This window comes from Oryctolagus cuniculus, chromosome 3, assembly GCF_964237555.1.
Source record: "Oryctolagus cuniculus chromosome 3, mOryCun1.1, whole genome shotgun sequence".
NCBI classification, from domain to species: Eukaryota; Metazoa; Chordata; class Mammalia; order Lagomorpha; family Leporidae; genus Oryctolagus; species Oryctolagus cuniculus.
Genome location: NC_091434.1, coordinates 164,498,818 through 164,522,176, shown reverse-complemented (window position 1 = coordinate 164,522,176; position 23,359 = coordinate 164,498,818). Strand labels below are relative to the sequence as shown.

The 23,359-nt window shown below is 57.4% G+C and overlaps 1 protein-coding gene across 1 annotated transcript in view; it reads right to left on the bottom strand.

The window, feature by feature from the left end:
• The window catches only part of SND1 (staphylococcal nuclease and tudor domain containing 1), a 410,316-nt gene that overhangs the window by 7,227 nt on the left and 379,730 nt on the right, over positions 1 to 23,359 (bottom strand). Inside the window, exons 17-18 of the mRNA XM_002712078.5 lie at positions 8,139 to 8,327; positions 2,181 to 2,322 (exon numbers count right to left, since the gene is read on the bottom strand). Coding sequence (XP_002712124.1) covers positions 2,181 to 2,322; positions 8,139 to 8,327 — 331 coding nt within the window. The remainder of the gene's footprint in view (positions 1 to 2,180; positions 2,323 to 8,138; positions 8,328 to 23,359) is intronic.

Genomic DNA, 23,359 nt, shown 5'->3' with positions numbered 1-23,359 from the left:
TGGCTAGGGATGTGTGCATGGAGAGCAGGACTTGTCTTTGTGCAGGGCTGAGTGCCACTGTGCTGCAGCAGGTGCGAAACACATGTTTATTGTTGTCACACTCGCTACAGTCGGCGTCTACGTTCCTGTTCTGTGTTTATGTTTCTGCCACTGCACTGTGAGCTCCTCGGGGCACACACCATAGCTCACTCGCTTCTGCTGACTAGCATGTGGCCTTGCAGAATCCCCAGTGCATGCAGCACGCTCAATAATTCAACCGCGCTGAGTATGCACACAAGGCAGCGCGGCCGCTGTCAGGCCACTGTCCGGGCATCCACACGACCGGGTTGCACAACAGGGACTTCCAGGTAATGGCTAGCCTTGCCCCTGCCAAGTGGTCACCCGTCTGGGATCCTCCTGTTCTCTGCCCACGGACAGTAATCTTCAAGGGACTAAGAGGCCTTCGACACGGTTCTGTGCCTCTACTTCGAGATGGAGTAGGCATCAGCAGCAGGATTTTGCCTCTTACCAACAGGCAGGGCCCTTTGGGAGGTCCCTGCAGGGCCTGGCTGGTCATCTGCAACTAATGGCAGTCATCAGAGGCTTGCTTCCAAGGGTGGTCTGGACAGGACCAGAGGACACCCCCCAAGAGAGGACGAAAGGCTTCAGAAGAGCCGCAGGTCTTAAGGTTTGCTTGCATGGGCATCAGGGAGCCGCCCCAGGGCATGGTCCTCTCGGAAGCCCACCACAACTCTCTAAGTGGCCCCTCTCATCCAACGTGCTGAGAACACAGGGTTTTCCCCTCTAGGTCTCCTTCCTTATCTTCTGGCCTAGATGCCACTCACGTTGTTGTCCTGGTTTCCCAGAGGTGCCAGGACAGCACGCCATGGCAAAGCGCTCACAGGAAGCCTTGTGCCCTTAAGCTCTGCCCGGAGAGACCACAGGCCTCTGTCGCTCTCATTCAAGGCGGAAGCCGGCAGCCACGTGGGGCCTGCCTAGGATTCCTTGCTTCCTGAGCAGGGTCTGTGTTGAGGGCATTCTGCCTGGCTCCTCCACTCGTAGACAACCCCCCTTTTTACCTAGACCACCACCACCCACCACAGGACTCCCTCCTGGTCACACCACGCAGACCTGGCGGCTGGCTGCCCCCTTCTGGGCTCATTTCCGAGGCAGCTTCCACGAGGACTGCCGCTGACCTCAAGGGAACCTACTCCCAAAGGCTCATCAGCTCCATCTCTGCCGTTCTCGTTCTCAGACAGAGCCAGCCCAGGGCCATGAGCGGTCAAGTTCTTCTTGGTGAAATGACATTGCCACGAGAGCAGCTGCCTGGGAAATATCATTAGAGGGGAAGTAGCGGAGACGAGGCTGTGGGCAATGTGGAGCGGAGCTGGGCAGGGGCCGGGCAGAGCTGCGTCCTGCCATTCCCGGGCTGCCAGCCACCGCCTCGGCACCCCCGGCCCCGCGGCCTCTACCAGCACTTCGCGCCTTGCACCCAGAGGCGGCTCTAAGAGCGCTTTGCTCTGCTCCCAACTAAATTGTTTCCTTAACAGGATAGCAATGAGCTGAGGAAGGTCAGGCTGGGGAGCGTGCGGAGTGGGAGGAGGTGGGAAGTCAGGCAGACGCTCCCGGAGCTGTCGGCACTGTCCTCAGCCCTCCAGAGGCCTGAGGTCTCTGCCTAGGGGCCCCTGGCTGTAGCGAGTAGCCCCGGGGGCAGCAGGCAGGAGAGGATCCTTTAGAGAGACTGCCTGGGGATGAATTCCCCTAGAGCACGGGCCTGTTGCCATGGCAACTGGCTACCACTCTGGGCTGGGTGAACCTCGAGAGGAAGCGAAACCCAGGCTCCCTGTTCTGCCTTCCCAGGAAGCCTGGAGGAAGAGGGGCTGAACCACAGCCAGCTGCTCTTCCTGACCATACACAATCTGCTCGCGGCTGCCTGGCGGACGGAGGGCTGCGGGGCCCAGCCACGGGTGTCTAAGAAAGCCAGAGCACTGCTCAGACAAAACGCGCTGCCCCTACGGGCTGCAGCGGAGGGGGCCTCTGAGCCTCACTTACCTGGCCGCACCCACTCCAAGGCGCACACGAGGGTTCAGGGCGTGACCCCGGGGCCCAGGCAGCAGGCACAACTCCTCCCCCCAGTGAAGAGGCCCCCACCCAGGCGAGCTGGACCACTGTGGGAGCTTGGAGCCCATGGCCACACTCACCCGTCTCCACGTCTTGCACATAGAAGTGCAGGTCGTCAGTGATTTCCGTGACAAACACGGGCTTGTAGCTGGCAGATCGCTCCTTCTCCTCCAGCACGGGCATCACCTCCTCTACGGGCTGCTCCTCATAGTGTGCCCAGACCTGTGCGGGGAGGGGGCAGGAGACGAGGACGGGAAGTCACAAAGGACCCTGGGAGAGAGGCTGTGGGCCAACAGGGTCACCTCTAGGGCCGTGAGTGGGGGGTTGCCCAGAGCACGGGAATGACAGTGGCTGCGCCCCGGAGGCCTGACCCTGTGAGAGAGGAGGAGGCTTCTCTGAAGTTCTGACCCAGGGATTCTCGGAGGCCACAGGTATACAAAGCAACCGGGCTTCTAAAATGCAGGTGCCACCCCAGGCCCACAAAACTAGAATCCCTTATGAGGATGCCAGAGCCAATAAAAGACCCAAACAGGCTCAAGGGACACCTGCGCACACCTGGGCATGCGGACCCCGCTCTGAAGACAGCCCTGGCTTTGGGCTCCCTGCCCCACCACCCCCAGTGTGCTGGTCCCCTGTCCTCCATCCCCACAGTGCTTCAGCACTTAGAGCCACAGTCCCAGGCTGGGGGAGGCCTCGCCGCAGCAGCGGGGTGCTCTGGCCCCAGCTCAGAAGCGGGGCGAGCCCCTCTCCACCCTTTTCTCTCCCTTCCTGCCCAAGCTCTGCACTGTCAGGGCTGCAGCGGCTTGGAAGCTGATTCGACGTGACAGCGCGTCAAGTCCAATCCTGCGGCCAGGACATTATCCAAGTAGCGAGGCCTGTCAGCGCAGCGGGGAGGTGGCACTCCCGCTGAGCAGCAGGGAGGTGCGGGTGGGTGGGGGGCAGGCCACTGGACCACACAGGGGGTCACACGGACACACATGCGCTCAGGAGTTCAGGGCTGGTCAAAGTAGGAGCTAGAAACTTCCATGCTTCCTGGTGCCACTGTAAGCATTCTCTAAAGCTTAACCCACCAAGTGCTCACAACCACCCCTCTGAGTAGGTGTTAGCATGATCCCTGCTTTACAAATGGGGAAAGTGAGGTCCACAGGCTTACAGCCAGGGGCATTCCGGCACAGAAAAGTCAGCACTGGGCAGCGGGGAAAGCTGTAGGTGGAGAGATGGGGCCTCTGTCCCCAGTGGCCTTCAACTTGACACCTGACTCTGGCCAAGCTGCGTGAGCCCTCCGGGTCTCTCTACTGGGGACACACAGTCACTGTGACGGTGCGTCCAAGTTGACAGGTGGTCTGGGGAAGCAGTTAAGGACAGGAACACAGGACTGTGTTCATACTCCCAGGCCATACCTCTGCCTCTGTGTCATTAGGAACGGAAAGGCCTGAGAACAGGAAGGAACACCAAGGGCCTCCTGAGCCCAGCGGAGGCTGCTGGGGAGGCTGAGACGGTCCCTAGGCCCCAGGCCCTGGCGGGGCTCCAACCCAGATAGCTCTTTCCCCTCCCAGGATCCAGACGCCGCCAACAGCTGTCCCCCTCCAGTCACTCATCGCCCAGAGGCCTCTGCACATCCTGCTGCTCCCAGCGGCCCCAGGCCTGGCCAGCCAGAGGAGAAAAGGCAGGCGGCAGGCCTCCGGTCAGCAGACCGGGGCCTAGTCCCCAGGTGGGGAAGGGGTGTCTAGTCTGCGGGCCTCCCTACGAAAGGGATCTGAGGCACGGCCACAGTGCTTCCAACCTCAAGGCCTGTATCCCGAGAAGGCTGAAGCTTTCCTCCTGGGCCTCGCTGATTGCTGGAAGCTCCCCCGATGAGGGTCTACTCAGCCAGGCGTTCCATTAGACATCTGGGCTCCAGGCCCACAGGGACTCCTGCTGCTCGGGGATCGATGGGACTTGCCCTGCCTGAGAGCCGAGGCGGTCAGCACTCCCCAGAGGAGCTGGAGCTGAGCCGGGCCCCTGCTGCTGGCGCCCCGCTCCAAGGCCTCTGTGAGCTCCAGACCACTGCAGGCCCTTCTGCCACGCTCACTGCTCCTGCTAGCTCCTTCTCCCCCTGCACTCAGCTTGACAAAGAGAAGGGGCCCTGGATCCGGGCTCGCTGGGGGCTCCCACCCCAACCCCAACCCCAGCCGGCTTCCTGTGGATGGGGGAGGGTGGCCCTCCCGGGAACACACTGACAGGGTGCAAGCAGAAACTGCTAACGACGCCTCAAGTCATCGCCTCAGGCGACAGCAGCAGGTTCCCTCCCAGGGGAGGGGCTGGAGCTTCTTCCCTGGCAGGCTCAGGTGGGCGGCAGGCCTGAGGTCACCGATGATGCCAATCAAAGCCACAGGGGTGGCCCCCGCCCCAGCAGTGGGGGCTGTCCTCTCCCAGACAGGGTATCGCACTGCTACCAGAGGTGAGAAGACACAGAAGGTGTCCCCACAGAGGGGCTGCTCGCAGGGTAGCCGGGGGGGGGGGGGGGGCCCTCACATCAAGGGGCTCCGTTTCTGAGCCTGGGACGAGGGAGGAGCCAGAAGGGCCCCTTTCCTCATGGGGATGCAGGTGAGCTGCTCTTCCTGCTGCTTGGCCAGCTGGGAGATGCGGCCTGGCCAGGGGGCCGCTCCGTGGGAAAGGGTCAGTCAGCCGGGGTGGGCTGGCTGTCCACTGCCCCGTTCTCACAACAGGCGTGCTCTGCCCATGCTGACAGAGCCAGTCAAAGCTCCGAGGAGGAGACACCGGCAGACACCTGCCTTCCTGTGCCAACCCAAGCCCCCTCCCAGCTCCTATCCTGGCCAAGAAGCCAGTCCTGGGCAAGTCCCACGATAGGTGCACCTCTTCCCATCACTCCAAGAAACTTGAACACCTGGTCCAGAAGAACGGAGAATGCACACAGACTCACCGAGGTAGGGCCTGGGGAAAGCCCCTCCAGCCAAGGAGAGGGCAGAGGCAATTCTCCTGGGCTCTGGAGGCAGGCAGCGAGCTGGCCTGGCGGCAGGGCCTGGGCTGCCCCTGCGCCAGGACCACCCCTGAGCTGCACTCAGGAGGGGAGGCTGGTCAGTCGGCCAGTGTAGGGTCTGTGGTGAGGCTGTGGACGGCAGTGCTCTGGCACCCAAGCTGGGGCCCGCAGGGAGCTCTGTTCCAAGGCAGGGCCTCTTTGTGACCCTTCCACGGCCCTGGCTGCCGGCCAGGGCTGAGAGTGGGCAAGGGAACAAGGCCCTTCTTCCTGCATCTGCTGCAGGCCACTTCCAGTCTTGCTCAGGTCCTTCTCTACCTCTGGAGGCTCCTTATAGGCCCCCGCTGCTGCAGTTGCCCCTGGGGAAGGAGGCTACCATGCCAGGCACAGGCACACTTAGGTCAGGGGCAAGGCCGTCTCTCCTCCTGGCCTCTCCCTGTCCCTGGCCTTTTCTCTTCCCTGTATTTCCTCCCTGGGGAGTCCCAGGTCCTCTTCCCCCTCCTCCTCCTGGCAGGAGATGGGGAATGTGGACGGTGGATGCACTGGCCGGAGTCTTTCTAAGTCCTATTTAATATCACAGCTCACAAGGCTCCAGAGGTAGGACTGGCATGGGGCCATGGTGGCGGGGGCCTGTAAGGCCACAAGCAGGGAAGCCAAGCTCGACAAGAGTCATCAATGGCAGCCAATCCGGTGCTGTCCATGGTCCTGCTGCACACACAGGGAGTGTGTGTGAGAGACAGACGAGGTGTCTGCCATGAGGCTCCCTGTGTGGTCCTCAGTGTGCCTGGGTCCCTGAGGCTCCCTGTGTGGGTTATCCTCCGTCAGCCTCCCGCACAGGGAGGGGGAGGGCCCTATCAGCCTCTTCCCTGTGCACAGCCGCGGGGCACAGGGAGGAATTAAACCCAGCAGGAAGGCAGCTAAGTCCTCATAGCTGGGAAATCAGCATTGTCGGGTTCCCCAGACAGACACACTCACGAAGGCACGCTCACATAATCACAGTCCCCAGAGACGTCTGCACACGTTCGTCCTCTCACTCTCTGCGTCACGTTTCCTTGGTTAGCGGGTGGGTGTGCTTCCTGACGCCTGCACCACCTCTTACACCTTGTCTCTCCACAGCTGAGACAGCCTTTGGGGGCCAGGCTGGGGACCCCTTGGATACTCAGGTCACCATCTCCCAGCTGCTCGCTGAATCCCTCACCTGAATCCAGCCAACTCTGAGGACTGCTACAAAGCTCTGCCAATGACACTCTCAGGAACGGGCCCCCCACCCCCACCCCACTGCCCCCAGGAGGAAAGCCAGCCCAGGTCCCCCAAGACCCTTGAGGAAGACAGGGATCTGCAGGAGAGGGACCCTGGAGGAGGGCAGGCCTAGCCCTGGGAGTCGTGCACTGCGTTTTAATTGGAATAAAAACACGCAGCCTGGGTAAGTAATGAAATCAGTGGTAATGACTCCTTGGCGTCATGAGCTGGCATCAGTGAAGTGACGAGGTGGGCTCTCAGTCAGACCCGTTGTGGAGTAACGACGCCCAGCTCAGCACCTGGCCAGGAACACAGTGCTGGCTTGCAGACCCGGCTCCCCTCCCTGCCTTACCCAGGGGCCCTTTAGGGTCTCTGAACTCAGACAGCAGAGCACTGCCCAGAGCCCAGGACACAGCCTCGAGGCTCACTTGCAGGCCAGGGGCAAGGGCTCTTCCAGAACCGAGGCCTTAACTCCGGCGCTGCCACACTGACCCTGGCAGCTAGTTCTGTGGGTTCAGCCCTCCCACAGGAAGCCTCGGCACGGCCTCTCCCCCACCTCCCGGCAGCAGGCAGTTCAGCCATCACGAGCAGGAAATCCAAGAGGAAGCACGTGACTCCCCTTCCCTGCAGGAGCTGAGGCTGCCCGCTCCCCCACCATCTGGGAAGCCAGGGTTTAGCGTGAGCAGGGCCGGGTGGGAACCTGCTCCAAGGCCTCTTGGTGCTACTTGTCCAGGGCACAGACAGACCCTGCTCCCTGCCCTAGAGGTCAGGCCAGCTCTCCTCAGGGTCCTTCCGCCGCTAGCACTAGCGGATGGTCACCCGCCCCAGTCCCCAGGGGATGGGAGGCAGGATACACAAAGACCTAGCAGGCATTCCCTGGGCCCAGTCCTGGGGGCAGAGAGCAGCTTTCAGGGAGGAGGGAGCTGCTCTGGGCTTGGGGAGAAGGTTCCAGCAGGTGTCTGGGCCTTGGCTCTGGGAAGAGAGCTTCAAGCCAGATGGCTGCCCCCTGGGAAAGGAAACGCTTATTTCTGGAACAAATTTATGGCTCAGCAAGGCTGTCCCACAAAATCCCCCCTCAAGCTCAGAGAAGCCCTGACAAATTGGTGGCCGGCTGATTTATCCCCATTATCAGGCCGGGCCATAAGTCAATGGAGACAGGCTAGCGTCAGGGGTGCGGAGCCCAGCTCCCACCCCCAAACCACTGGGTGTCTTAATCGTCAATTTGTTTCCCGAAGCTGCTTCTGGCCCACCCCCCCTTGTCGCTTCCATGCAGTGCCTGCGGGAGACGGATGGGCTATAAATCTGCATTCCTGAAAGCTCTACGCATCTCCTGGGGCTGCTTCCCTGTGGGGCCACGGGAGGGAAATTCCACAGTGGGCCCTCGGAGGGCACCGATGGAGAGCGGTCAGGCTGAAGAGGGAGGGCTTCGCCACAGGCCACAGGCCTCCTCACCCTCCCCGGCCCCATCCCCATGCCCACCCCGTCATTTCTGCCACTGCTCCCAGGTCACCTTGCAGATGGCCTTATTCTCCAGGACCACTCAAGCAGGCCTAAGGGTCAGAGGGAATCTTTGCGGCTGGGAGCCCAGGCCCTTCAGGTCAGCCACTGGCTTGCTGCCAAGGGCACCTAAGCGGACAGTCTCTCCCTTGCCCTTGGCCCGGTGTGGCAATTGGTGTGGTGTCTGAGAGCAACACTGTCCCAGGCCACCCTGGGGGGAGTGACAGAGTGACTTGTGCCTGCACTGTGGAGGCAGACATGCACAGAGGTGCACGTGGCGGGTGGGGGAGAGAGAGCTGCAGAGGCAACGCCTGCACACCCCTACCTTCTCTTTCTTCTGTTTGGCGGCCTCCTCAGCAGACAGCAGGGACTTGTAGTAGGAGCTGCGCTCAGCAGTGAAGTGGACCTTGGAGAGCGCGTGCTCCACCAGCAAGACGGACAAGTTGGCGCCGTCCATGTGCAGCCAGCCGATGAAGTTGCCGGCCTTGTCCATGCTCTCCACCTCCACCTCCACCTGGGGACAGAGAGGCAGGCTGTCAGCTGGGGAGGGGCAGTCTGCGGGGTGGACAAGCTGAGTTTCTCCAGGGAGGAGAGTGGCGCCCAGGGCTCCCAGGCCTTGGGCAGCTGCTACCACTTCATCTCATGTGCAAGCACAAGCCGGAACTCGGCCAGGAGGAGAGCAGGATGCACTTGACATCCTCTTAAAACCCTTCGCTTGAGCCCTGTAAGGAAGCTGAGCGTTTTTAGCCCCGCACATCCACAATCATGCCATGTTTTTAAAACAATTTTGTTTTTGTTTATGTTTATTTATTCGAAAGGCAGAGAGAGAGAGAGAGAGAGCGAGAGAGTGAGGGAGTGAATAAGCGAGAGACAGCTAGATGTCTTCCATCTGCTGGTTCACTCCCCAGATACCTCAACAGCTGGGGCTGGGCCTTATCTGCAGCCTCTCAGAATGCATTAGCAGGAAGCTGGATCAGAAGCATAGTGGTTGGGGCTTGAATCAGCACTTTGGAAATAGATGCCACTGTCCCAAGCTGTGGCTTCAGCTGCCACAAGCTGGGAGCCACAAGCCCACCTCCAGAATCATCCTTGGTGGACACGTCACTGACAAAGCAACTTGCAAACTCCCGGCTGTTTTCAGCCACCCTTCCCTTCACTTCAGCAGAACTACTGGGGGTGGGGGTGGTAAACTTGACCCCTTGGTTGCAGTGAAGGAGTCCCCATTAGCTGGGGCCATGTCTGTCGTGTGCACAGGCAGCAGCTGGGGCTCACGAGTGAGAGAAAAAGCAGACAGAGCCTCCTTCAGCATCCGCCGCTAACCCTGTGCTGGGAAGATGGGCAGGCCTTTGGGGAGCAAGGCAGTCCCCGGGGAGGGGGGAGAGTGATTTCTTCATGGAGCAGTGAATGAATTAATGTTTAATGAGGGCAATTAAAGCAGCTGCGTGAAACCCAGGAGAGGAGAGAGGAGAGGTGAGGTGAGGCAGGGGGAAGTGGGCAGGAACCGACATGCAAGGGGCATTCCTACTGCCCCAATAGGAAGCCACCTCTGAGACGGGGCACCGGGGGGGGGGGGGGGTGCGTTCACTGCCACAAGCTCAGGCCCCAGGACCCACTGGCACCCCCACAGGGGCTCAAAGACTCTGGGTCACCTCTGCTTACAACCATGGTCTCTTGCAGGACCCTGGCCCCACACCTGGCACTGCCACGGCTCCTGCGAGAGAGCAACCTTAGGGCTGGGGTCCCTGTGAGGCTGATCTCTCCCACCACAGCACGGCAGCGGCCCAAGATAAAGTCCTTCTTCGATTTCCTCCTGACCTTTTTTCTTCCCCTGCTAAAGGGGCCTGTAATAGCCTTTGCTGCCAAATGTAAAAAATTTGTATTAATTTAAATGGCTTCAAGCTCGATTAAGCAATAAAATGAATGTCTAAATACCTGGGACTTCTCGAAGCCTGGGCCTGGAGCCAGTGGCAGAGGGTTCGAAGGGATGAGGATGGGGAGTCATGCGACACCCCAGAAGTAGACAGAGGAGGCGAGGGCGGCCGACAAGGAGAGGGGAGGAGAGAAGGGGCAAGACCCCGACTTCCTCCCACCATTGAACATCTTTTTCTTAATCTTTCAAGTGGAAACACGGCTCAGTAATGCCTGAAGTTGGAGTAGGGTCCAGAAGAGACTATGCAGAGTCTAGGATGTTAGAAAAAAGATCCCCTACAGGGCAATGCAATTTGTCGATTTTGTAGGTGGGGTAGGAAAGGCGTGCAGAACAGGAGTGGAACTAGGAAGGCACGGTGCTGATAGCAGAATCCGGGTTTCCCTACGCTGCCTTCCAGAGGGAAAGCCCTCCTCTGTGGAACTCCCCTGCCCCCCTTCCCGAGCTGTACCAGAAGAATCCTTCCTTCCACCAGCCCCACTATGACACCCCTGCCTTGCTTCCCCCTGGGGCAGTGCCAGATCCCTCCTCCTCTGAGGACCCTTGACCTCAGCACTGGGTCAGCCCAGTGCTTGCACTGCATTACTGTAGGTGATGATACAAGTTTCTTCTTCCTCTAATTCTGGCAACAAACTTACCGGAGGACCTCCATGTGTGAGGGAAATAGGGCAAGGAAGCAAAAAACAGTGCTGGCATTCCCTACTTCTGATGCACCTGGCCGTGGCCCAGAGTGTAGGAGCACCGTGGAGGCCTGGCCACAGCAAGAAGCAGCCCCCCACAGCATGAGGGCTGGGGAAGGGGAAGGGGCTGTTAAACTTGCAGCGGAAGGACAAGAACTGCCAAGGGCAACAGGACCCACGGAAAGACCATCTCACGTTTGTCTTAATTTCCCAAGGTTTATCAAACATGCTAAGGCTAAGGAGCAGCAGGTACAGAGAGGAATTCTGGGGAGGCAGCAGGAAAAAGAGAGGGGGCTGCCTGCCTTGTGTTTGGAGGCCTATGAGACACATAAGCAGTCAACGCTGGAACCAGGCTCATCCCAGTTTCCAATCCGGGACCTCGCATCGTGCACAGTTTGAGTAGCCAAGTGTCCATCCCCCCAAACTGAGGACGGCTGCCCGGCTTGGAAACAGGCCTGGCAGACCCTTGAGAGGTTTGTGGTGGGTCAGTGTGGCTCTGGGCCTCAGGCTGCTGGGACTGTCGCAGGAACTCCACAGCTGGGTTTCCCAGACAAGCGGGTGGCACACTGTCTCTCAGCCTGTCGAGTGCTGATGCTCAGACCACACTGCATGTGGCAAAACCTAACTCACTCCTCTCTCGTAGTGGCCAGAATGCAGAGGCTCACCTCTCTCCAGGGCTCCCATTAGAGAGAGCCCAGCGACGAGCAGCCACACCTGCGGCCCGCACAGCCAGGGAGCAGCCAGGCTCTCCTTAGCAGGTGAGCAGTGGCTTCATAGCCAATGTCTCTCTGCTGGCGATCGATACGCTAACTTGGGCTTGACAAGTCCCTGGGCCTAGCCAGCCATGGAGGGAAGAAATCTCAGGCCTTGGGCACTGTGCTGCCACCAAATCCATCTCAGGTTGTAGAGGCAGATAAAGCCGTAGCCTGAGAGGGGGGTTAGGGAGGGGCTCTACTTCCCTTTATATTAGAGCTGCCAGTCACAGCAATTTCTCAATCAAACAGAGGGCCTCACGGGGGCAGGGGGACGTGGGGGGGGGGGGGCTAGGCCACACTGTTCCTGTGGTCTCTTGGCTTCCAGCCTCTCCCACCACAGCCCTGCTGCATCTGCCTGTGTGGGCGGGCCTCATCCCTGGAGGCCTGCAGGGTGGCCTTTGCAGGCTTCGATGAGAACCATGGGAGTTGCAAGCAGAGGGTTAAGGCAGCGAGCTCGCAGGCCGGCCGGCCGTGTGATGACCGCTTTCGTCATAGTTCCTTTCCACAGGGGTTGCCAGGAATATGTGGCTCATGTGTCAGATGATGTGGGCCCCTGCCTGTATGAGCTCTATTCTTCCGTCAAAGATACACAGAGACACAATCCATTCTTGGTGTTCACAGCAGTTATAAAATGACCATGAACCCTCAATTAGTGAACACTGAACCACTGAGAAACAGTCTGGATCCATGTAAGAGTCTCGTAGCGATCGACATACAACTAAATGTGTTTCCGGGTAAAGAGAACTTGTTTTACATATGTTTTTGATTCACTAGCGCTGAACTCACTGCCAATGACACGATAACTCATGCCTGAATACAGTTTATCTAACACGTGTATTTTCTCCATGAGGCACAGCCAGACTTTCTGAGCTTAGAACACTAGCCAGTCCCTCAGGACGTCTGCAAGGGGACATTTTAAATTATAAAACCACCAACAAAAAGCCTCTACACACAATGCAAAACACATGGCAGTGACCAGACTGCACAGACACCTGTTCACAGTAAAAGAGATGAACCAAGAAGGCATGGTTGCCTTGTTCGATCTAAGGGGCACCTGCTTACCAGCTGACTCTCTGCACATCTGAAAGCAACTGCAAAAGCATCATGGGTGTTGGTTTTGCAGCCACATACAAATTTTAGTGAGTAGGTGAATTTGCACACCTGTTATCTGTGAATGACAGGGACTGGCAATGTATAGAAGGCACTATTTCCCGTTAGTTGCCCCTGCCTCAAACTGAAGAAAGAAGGGGAAGTTCATTCCTGTTAAATACACAAGAAACCTCTTCTCCAACTGGCAATCACCAGCATTAAGTCACCTGATACGAGTGGGGCTAGTGTCGTGGTACAGTGGGTTGAGCTGCAGCTTGCAACACTGACATCCCATATGGGCACCAGCTCGAGTCCTGGCTGCCCCACTTCCCATCCAGCTCTCTGCTGGTGCCCCTGGGAAAGTATCGGATGATGGCCCAGGTACTTGGGCCTCTGCCACTCACATGGTAGACCCAGATGAAGCTCCTCAGTCATTGTGGCCATTTAGGAAGTGAACCAGTGGATGGAAGATCTCTCTCCCTCTCTTTCTGTAAGTTTGTCTTCCAAATACATAAAATAAATCTTTTTTTTAAATAACTACAAGAAAAAAACTTCAATGCTCATGATAAGCCATATTTTTAAAGAATGAGATTTTACTGATGGCATGTGATATAAATTGTACTATATGATGTAGCTACCTGCAGCTCTTTGTATCATAGAGGGTTTCAGGAAGAGAGCTGGACTCAACAGCTTCTGCAGAGGCCTCCTGGAACAGCAGGTGACCCAGGAGTTCGGGCCTTGGGTGACTAGCATGGCTGCCAGGCGGCTGGGAGCAGGCTTCAGTTGTGTGTGGGCATTTGGTGTGTACACACGTTTGGGCGGATATGGCCTTGAGGGTCCCAGAGTATGTGTGCGCAGCTTCAAGGGCCAGATGGCAGCTCTTCTCTGCGTAGTGCACATGCCCAAGCTGAGACCCGGGAAGACACATGGCACTGGGGGAGGGAGCGGACTCCCACGAGACTGTGTAAAGGGGCAGGGTGGTCTTGCAGGGAAGGAAGTGGTTCAGATAGGGGCGGGGGGCTTGATGGCTGAAGGTCAGCCGTGAGCTCAGGTGCCCTGGGACACCGCGGTGCTGCCATGTTGTTGGCTGCCAGCAGCTCCTGCCCTCTGCTCTTGGAGCCGCCAGGGCCTGTGGGAATTCTGCAGCTGCTGCACTAGTGTGGGCCATGCTCACCCAGCTTCAAGGCCACTCTCCATGAAGCCTTCCTGGACTGCTAGCCTGCAGTGGAGACCCCTTTCCCTTGGCATTGAGTGGGGAGCGGGGGCAGCGGACAGCGCCGAGGAGCGTGGACTGTGGAGTCACATGGCCGGAGTTCCCATCCAGCTACCTCCTCATGAACTTCCATGCCTCTGTTTTATTATGCTGTAAAACTGGGCTTGCAACGTTACCGCACAGGATTGGTGGAGATGACAATGAGCTTCCTGCGTGGCGCACACATGCTACACCGTGATCATCATCACCACCACCAGCAATGACTTCCGTCCCTGTAGGGGCAGTGGTTTTACTTCACATCCCACTAGACAGTCAGCCCCTGAGGAAGGAGGCTTGTTCTGTTCTGCAGGTCTCCTCCACACGGACGGGGGTCCCAGAGACTCGGAGCTCAGCTCCAGCTGGGGTTTCTGGGCAGCTCTCCCAGACTGTCCCCTAAGTGTACAATGAGGAGAGGGCCCTGTGGAGTGGGTGAAGTAAACCTGCTTCCTTGCCCCGTCAACAAATGCCAGCCGCTTGCAGGTTGGCCCTGTGCCTCTGGGACAGTTACACCCAGTAGCCATCCTGCCTGGCTGCGCACGGGAGTCTCATCAGAAGCCAACAATCCCTGCATCCTGAGCCCCTTCACTCTACCCCACCCTGAAAAGTGTTCACCTAAAGTGCTCACATAAACTCCAGGAGCGCAGCTAAGGCACGGGAGGGCTGACACCAGGAGCTCAGGTGTGCGGCCGCGCCCACACCCACCTGAACAGACAGATGCTTTTCTGCCCGGTGCTGGGCTCTTTCCTCACCACACACCCAGCAGAGTGAGTGCCACTAGATGGCCATACCCAGTGGATGGCTGGACCTGGCCTGCACCTGGGCCGGGGCAGCCCGCGGGCCCTGCTGCTGCACAGTGGGACACGTCCTCCTGCTCCCAAGCACATTAATGTGCCACTAATGAAATTGTTCTGGCTTATTTACCAAATTAATACAAACGGCACAGGCTGTTAATTTGCATGTCTCCTAATTACCAAGGCTCTGCGTGCCCAGGCAACGCACACCTCAGTGCCCACCCAGCTGGGCTGTGGTCTCCTCCTTCCTGGTTGAGGGTGGGGGAGGAGGAGAGGGAAGGCAGAAGGAAAAAGAAGACAGCAAACACCAGTTCCATGGCTGGCAGTGGGAGGGGAGACGGTGGGGCCGGGGGTCTGTGCCCCTTTCTCATTGACCTCAGAGCCCCTGCCCCACCCCTCAAATGTGGCCCCTTCAACTGCCTGTCTGGATTCAGTCCAGCTCTTTACAAAAGAACAGAGGGGCTGGAGTCACTGTCCTGCCTGGGATGTACTGCAGGGCCACGTGGGCGCCAGGGGTCTGTTGAGGGATGCAGAGGAAGGAAAAGAGGGAGGGGAGCTGGGTGAGGGCTGACGGCTTTATAAAATGTTGACGCGCTCTCAGCTTCTCCTGGCTCGTCCCAGCCAATTAGCCTCCTCATTCTGCAATCTTTCCTAAAGACGTGTGTGTGTGTGTGTTTGGGGAGCAGGTGGGCCTGAGTATTTAGGAGCTCAGCTATCAAGTCACAGAGCAAATTCCAACTGCCTGGTGGTGGCAGCGGGGTCATTTCGGCAGTTCCCATCCCAGGAGCCAAGGTGATGCTCAAGGACTCTAAGTAAGCGGAAGACCCAGAGTGCCTGCGCAGAGCCTCTTCAGGGTTGTGATGAGACAGCGGATGAGGGCAGAGACAGAAAACCTACACTGGAGCTGCCTGCTCTCAAAGCCTGGTGTAAATAAGGCAGCCAGGGGCACTGAGGGTGAACTAATGAAAAAAATATAGAACAGGAGAACACACCAGGTGGTATCCCCCGGAGTGGCCCAGGGCAGCCATAGCTGGCAGCCCATACACGGGGTTCTAGGCAATGGGGGAGGGCAGGGAGACTCCCCGCCTGCCCCTACCTCCCCAGTCTTTCCCTTCTGATTTGCCAGGAGGACGGGAAGAGGTACTGCCTCCCCTAAGTGCACTGCACTGTCGCTGTGTGCACCGCCCGAGGCAGCACAGGGAACTACTGAGGCTCAACCAGCCTCAGCCCCAGGGACGGGGAGGCCGCACAGTGCCTGGGAAGGAGCTGCGGGGGATGTGCCCTGCGCAAGGGAGATAGCCCCACAGGGAGGACAGGGCCCCAGGCAGGAAGGAAGACTTCCCACACAGAGTCGGGGTATGGGGTGGGCTTCTGGTGGCAGAGCAGGAGGAGGAGACAGCAGGAGCCCCAGTGGCGGCTTCTGCATCCCTTAGCTCATGCAGTCTGGCCACCTCCCTGTGTCCAACACCCCCAAGGCCATCAGCCACAAGCACTGTGAGTCTTAGAACACAGAGCTGTGACCAGGCACTGGCTCCACTTCCTACTCAAGCGTGTCACCCCTGTGCCCCATGCCATATAAGGTTCTCTCTGTTCTGATTTCCTGAGGCTGGGCTGGTGGGCGAGTGTCAGCCCTGGAGCCTGGGACTGGGAGCGAGAGGAAGGAGCCCCTGGGAGAGAAGCGCAAGCAGGGTAGGCCCACTTACTGATCAGGTCCATAGCAACCTGGGCAGAGGGGAAGGTGAGAAAGGAGTAAAGAGGGGCCAAATAGTGACCCGAGGCACTCCTGTTCCTTTTCAACACGCCACCCCACCCACAGCTTTCTGCAAGGCTAGGCGTGGGGATCCGGAGCGCACAGAGCTAGGCGCTCCAGGGGGCTGGTTTTCTACCAGCAGGGAGGCTGGGAGGGAGGCTGAAGCTGCTGCAGCCCGAGCTGAGAACTTGAGGAGACACTTCGCCTCAACACAGTAGCAGTTTCACACAGTGATTTGTCCCTTCCACTCCTGGCCGCGCACAGACAGACCAACTTCCTTCAGAGCCAATGAACATTAACACAATGGAATTAATAATGCAACGCCCAGGGAGCTGGGAGGCAGTGCCTACGAAATGCCTCCTGGGGCTCTTTACCGTCAGCAGCGGTGGGGAGTGGGCAGGCAGCGGCATCTGGAGCGGCAGGGTTGCCAGTGCCACCAGCGCCTCCGCTCTGAATTCCCCATCACCTCCAGACCAGATGACTCCAACCCACGGAGCGAAACGCTTTTCCAGAAAACGTCTTTCCTGACGGCTGAGCGCTGCTCCATGCCAAAGCCCCAGGAATGCCTGGAAGTCAGGCCCAGGTTGGGGCACTGGCACGAGGGGCCAAGCAGCTCCCGGAAAAGCAGGGAAGGCCTGGGTGGTGAGCAGGGTGGCTCAGCTGGACACTCAAGGGCTTCTTCCTCGCTCGCTCTCCTTGAATGCCTTTTCCCTACTCCTGGGGCCGAGGGGTGGGATGACGGGGTGGGGGCCGAGGGGGCGGCTTCTGGTCCTGCGTGAAGTGGAGGCAGCAGCCAAGGCGATCAGCATCGCTGGAGTCTGCCGGGAAATGCAAACCTGCTGACTCCAGGCCTTTGCAAGCGGTAACACAGTTTACAAACTGACGCAATCTGTTCCTTTGGTGCAGACAATAAGGAAAGCAGACTGTTCATCTTCCCAGGAAAACCCCAGGCTGGAGGCTGGAGGCTGGAGGGAGAGTTAACTCTCTCTTCCCTGAGGTTTGCGTAGGCGATGTGGCAGAGGTGGGGCTTGTGTTTTGCTCCAGCCCTCGCCGAGGGCACCATGACTGGAACCCTCTCCCGAATGTTTGCCGAGTCCCAGGCGGGTTCTGGGAGGCCTCCGGAAAGCCAGGCGCACCTGATTGGCCCAGCAGCTCCCCAAGCTCCTAGGCTGACGTGGAGAACAGTCCTGGCCAAAAGGAGCCTGGGCTGCGTTCCAGCCGCTGCCTCACGCCACACAGCATTCTTTCCCCAACTCAGCCTGGGCTGGGGATCCAGCCTCTCAGCTTCAGGGCTAAGCCTGGGCCCTGCAGGACTGAGCGTGGGTTGAGAAGAGAGTTGGCCTCTCCCAGAGGCTGGATGATCTGTGGAGTAACAGTATGAGGTCATCAAATCTCGGAGCAGGCCTGGCCTGAGAGTAAACAAGCTGTCTCCAGTTGAGTCAAGTTCAAATGCCACTTACAGGCACCTGTCCCTCTCTCAGTGACCCCAAGGCCCTTCCTGGGGACCAGAGCAGACCCTGTTCTGTGCGCTCTGCTTAGCTGGCCCCCAACCCCTGAGCTCATTTACTTGAATCGCTGTGGGTTACTACAGGGACCCACACGTTGCTGCCGGTAAGCATTAGCTTATCACCATGACTGCTTCTTTCCCTTCCAGCCATCTTGCTGAAACAAGAACCGGATCTGGATCACTCCTTCTCCTGCTTCCCCGGGCACCTGTTGTAACAGTGACCTTCCATCGCTGCCTTTCCGACGTCCTTTCCTACCAGCGTTGGCCTTGCTGCCTACAAACATCTTCCCCATCTTAGAAAACCTTACTTCGGCATCACGTGCCATCAAGTCCACCTCTTTTCCTTCACCCAGAGAGCATTCTACACTTGCCCGGCCCCTCTCTCTCCTCCAGAAATACATCTGGTTACCATGGTCAGTGCCCCAAGGTCACTAAACTGCAAAGGTCACTCAAGAGCTCTTAATTGCCATTTTAATCATTTCTTCACAGATTTCATCATTTGTGACCTTTCAAACGGTCTCACAAAGCTAAGCACCCTCTTGCTTTTTTTCTTTTTCCTGAAAACTTTTTTTGGCGATCTCTGTGATTCCCAGTCTTGGCTTTTTTTCCCGCTTTTCTGTAGTCTCAACTGTTAATTCTTCCCCTGCATCTTGGCCGTTGACTAGGGATGGTCCCGGACGCCATCCTCAGCTGCAGACAGTCCCCTGCACGCTGCCACAGAGTCACAGGACCCCACACTGCTAACTCCAGCCCAGACCTCTCTTCTGAATTCAGCTCCACCAGGTAAATCTCAACCATGACCACTGCTACAACAAGCATCCTGTAGTGCCATCTGGCCGGCACTCAGCAGGCAGACAATGTCCAAGCTTCTCCATCATGTGCTATGCCCTGGGGGCAGGAAAGTTCCTGGGACCAAATACTGATTGATTTTGGGCAAACGGGGTGGCACCAACCTGACCTCTTTTCAGAAGCTGTCTGAGGTGAGAGGGCTGTCCCACAGCTGCCCTGTCACTGCAAGCCTGCTCACAGGAGCCCCGAGGGGCAGAACCTGGCTTTGGTCAGTGCAGCCAGCCCTGATGACTCGAGGCGGCCTAGACATGGTGAGCAGAAGGGGCTGTTTCGCACTTGGCTTTGCCTGTGCTGAATATAACTGGAGCGAGGATGGAGTCCTCTATTTATCTAGGCATGAGCGCAGGCAGCAGCTGCAGATGCCTCCCTCTGGTCTCCTACACATCTACCACCTCCTGGTCACTGAGCCCTCACCAAGGAAGGGCTGAAGAGCAGAGGCTGGTGGGAGATATGTAGAGAAGGGCCTAGAGGGACAGGACTGGGGCTAACAAGAGTGATCAGAGGCCGGGAGGAGGACAGAGGAGCTTTAAGGCCCGGGTCTCCGGATAGCACACTAGTGCCCAGCTAAATCCTCCCAGCAAGGGGTTAGGCAGTGCTGCTCCTGCCATGGTGGCCTCAGGGAACATACAAATATGCAGACCAAGAAAGCCTAAAGCTGCAAGTTGCCTGCTGTGTGGGATGGTCTCAGGCCTTCTGAAGGAACATGGAAACCTTCGAGGAAAGGCAATGCTGCTGGGTCTGCAAGAATCTGGGCTTGGTTTGGGAAGCCAAGTCCTGGCTCAGTCACTTTGTAGAGTGCTCAAGACTGGATGTGGCCATGGGGACCACAAATGCTGTCAGGACAGGAGTGTCCCATGTAGGGGCAGAAGGGGATATGGAGCTCCTTGTTTTTTGACCACTGGTTGACTTGTTGGCATAGGGGAACAGACTCCAATCCCTCTTGCAGGCCAGAAAAACACGAACAAAAATTTTACATTTGCAGCTGGAGATCAGGCAACCTGACTTGTTTTGCTGAACCGAATGGAAGAAAAGGCAAACCATGGCAACACAAGTTCATGGCCATCGCTCCTGACTAATGGCAGGGCACCTGCATGGAAGGCAGAGCTGAAGGCACGGAGGGGAGTGACGAGCAGTGTCACCAGAGGGGACTCCCTCGCCCCATCCTCTTCCCATCTTTCTCATCATCAGGCCAACTACAATACCATCCCCTCCCAGGCTACTATGAGGAAGGCCCTGCCCCTGCTGGTACACTCATCCCTACCCTCCCTTAAATCCATCCTGCCCCATATTCCCAGCAGGAAGCCTGGTACAGGCCTGCTCTCCTCACCAAGCTATGCACCGAGTATACAGGGAAGCTAGCCTTTACTGATCTGCACAAAGGCATCGCTGCAGGTTTACAGCAGCAGTTCAAACTATACTCCTGGACAGAGTCCCAGCCTCCTGTCTAACCTCATCAATGATCTTCTCAGGCCTAGGAGAGAAGAGATCTGGGCATTTTGGGGACTCTGCTCATGCCCAACACAAGTGCCCAAACTGTTTAAAACCTAGTTTAACAACGAAGGAAAAAAATAACCTCCACTGAGATGATGCTGAACCTGAGACTTCTTGGAGGCCGAACAGTGCCAGTGCGACAGGCCGCTTTGCATCCTTGCTGCCGCACACAGGACTGGGATCTTGCTTGTGCGGCTGATCTCTGTGGCCTCTCAGTAATGCAAAGAAAAGCCCATGGGTAAAAGCTACCCATTATGAGGTCTGAGCATGTACACACGGAATAAGGATAAATGCAGCCTGCCAGGACAGGCTGGCCCCTGCCCTCTCCTGTGTGTACAGGCTGGGCTTCCGCATTGCTGATGTTTTACCACTAAGGACAATTAAAATATAGCATCACTTACATTCTCAGAGTGGGGCTCTATGTAGACCGTAAACCCTTCCCGGAGTCCCAGCACCCGCTGGAGTTCCGGGTTGCAGGCCAGCAGCTCTGCCCCCGTGGTCCTCGCCCATAGGAAGGGGAGCAGTGGCGAGCAGAACACTGCGTTCTTTCCTCCTCCACTGTACCCCCTGCCCTGGCAGAAGCTCCTGACACTCTTGTGGGCCTGGGGACCAGCTCCCGAACCTTCACCAAGCACTGCAGTGGGGTCAGAGGCAAGGCAGGAAGAAATATTAGGGACACGATGGAACAGTGGGTAGGAAGGGTCAGCAGATCAGTTGCTGACATGACTCTCTGCCCATCTTCTCGACAGGAGCCAGGGTCCCAATCATCTCAATTATTTCCTCTTTCCCATCTCACCAAATGTCTCCACTACAGTTCGTTGTAACAAGGTCCCGGGAGCCAGTGGGTGAGTCTGCCCAGCCCCTACCACATGCCCAGGCTGATTTCACCCTGTTTCTCAGGCAGGGGGAGGCAGAGGGGTCCTGGAGGCCTCACTGCCCTGCTCCACCTCCCAATTTTGTTGTGCAAAGCAGAGTTGCACCAAGACCTGCCCGGAGCTCCAGGTGAGGAGCCCCTGCCAAGGCAGGCGTGCTCTGAAATGGAGAGCAAACGAAGATGCTCAGTGGCTGTGGTAATGATTTCCTAGAAGTCACAATTAAGCTTTCAAAGAGAGCACCATTGGACTCTGAAGAAGAACGGTGACCAACCCTCGCGTAAGCCTACCCACCTCTTCCGAGAGGGGTCACGTGGCTGCAGCCACTGCTGTCAACACGGCGTCTCCCACGGTGGACTTCCTGCCAGTGTGCCCTTGGCAAAAGCTCTGACTCCTGCCCCCACCCCGCCTCGCAGCGTAAATACCATTTAAGCAATCTGATTTCTTTTAAGGCTATCTGGGGGTGTTCTCAATTTGCCCGCTGCTCCTGAGCTGCTGCCTGGTGCCAGCGGGCAGCAAAATGCAGCGTGGGAAAGTTGGGAGCAGCAAGTGGGAAGGGAGGGACTGGCCCCATGCCTGATCTTTGGCAGGTGCCACCAAGAGGTTGCAGGCAGGACTCAGCACGTCACACCATCTCAAAGAGGAAGTGCACTAGATTGGCACTCTCCACCCTATCCCACCACCCCACTCCACTGATGCTCTGGCCTGGCACGGCTCCTCTGTGTGTGGTGTGATCTGCCCAACCCACACCCTGTAGCCCTGCCAGTGCCTGATACCCTGAACCTGGCTGCTGAGGCCAGACCAGCAGTAGGCGCCCCTGTATTGCCGAGGGAGGCAGAGCTCCCTCAGGCAGAGAACCGTCCACTGCCAACAAAGGAACACTAAGGCAGCTCCCTCAGGTCCAGGAGCACAGCGTGAAAACAGATGCAGCTGTGTGCTAACGGCATTCCCACCCCAGCTTTGTCTTCCAGGAAGCCCTCCCGTTTCACGCCTCCCAACAAGTGACTCAGGTGCTGCACCCTATCAGCTTCCCTTACATTGCACCCGTTAAGCCCTCTGAGGGAGGCTGTTGCTCTGTTCCTGTTAAACCCACCCCCAGTCCCCACGGCCTGGGCGCAAGCAGTAGTAGCCTAGCAAGGTGCTGGCTGGACTGTGGGAGAGGCTATGCTTCGGAGGGCTCTTTTGCTCTTTTTGGGCAGCACCTTGCACGTGACCTCACTGCTCGCTGCTGGCCGGAGAGTTCCTAACAAAGACAGCTTCCAAGGCCAGGCAAGCGGCAGGCGAGGCTGCGGTTATAATAGAGTGCAGTGCACGCTGCGAAGGAAGATTGCTGTGGTTTCATGTTCCGTCTCCAGAAAGATACAGCAGGGCCACGGAAGGGCCAGGGATGCCCAGTTGCGTGATGAAAGAGACAGAACATCCAAAAATGATTAGGATTCTTCAAAATGGGAAGAGCAATGCTGAGGGAACCGAAATGTATAAAAATCATTAAGGGTATGTAAAGAGACCAAAGACTCATTGTACTCAACCAACCAAGAAATGGTTATTTGGCAGCCACTAAGTATAAAAGCATTGCATTAGGCACTGCAGTGGATCCACAAGGAGAAAAAAAGCAACTCCCGCCTTCAGAGAACCTAAGATTGAGTTAAGGAGACAGGATGAAACCACATCACACCAGTACTGGATTCTGTACATTCTTAGGAAGGCAGGAAGGAAGAGGGAAGGACAGGGACCTGAGCAAGATGCACCTGTTACAGTCGTGATGGCTGGGGCACAGGGAGGGCAAGGAAGTGGAGGCGCACAGTGACAGCTTGAACTAGAAACACAACGTGCACGGGGATCGGGCAGCCGGAACGAGGCCCCAGCCCTCACCAGGCTGAGTGGCAGCGTGCAGTTCCCCTCCTGTGCTGCATAAAACACAAGCACCCTGCTTTCTGCCCAGTCCTACCTCACTCCTTTGCCTCAATTCCTGATGCTGGGGACCACAACCATTGGCAGACATGCACAGTGGTTCCCAGCTCCAGGAGCTCTGGAGCCAGACTACCTGGGTTCAGATTCAGCCTCTGCCATTCAGTAACTGTGGGAGAGTTAAGATTTTAAGTTCCTGAGGGTTCGTGTGGTAGATATCCCAATATTCTGTTAGGACTGCGTTAGTATGGCAGCTCAGACTACATTTTCCAGTCTCTTCTCTCACTGGTGAGATCAGTGCGATTCAGTAAACATCAGGTGCAACTTCTGGAAAGCATCTGCCATCTTTGCACTTTATTCCTGTGATTGGCTTCTGGAATAGAAGAAATATGTGAATGGCAGGTGCTCCACTGGTGTACTGGACCTTATGAAGGAAGCAGGAGGGGCTGGCGTTGTGGCATAGAAGGTTAAGCCACCGCCTGCAGCGCCAGAATCCCTTACGGGTACTGGTTCTGGCTGCTGCTCCACTCCTGATCCAGCTTCCTGCTAATGTGCCTGGGAAAGCAGTGGAATATGGCTGACTTTCTTGGGCCAAGGAAAGACAGGCTCCTTCCGTCACCCCTTTGGTAGTGTAGAAAGCTCTCATTTTACTTTGGGAAGAGTCCATTGACTTTA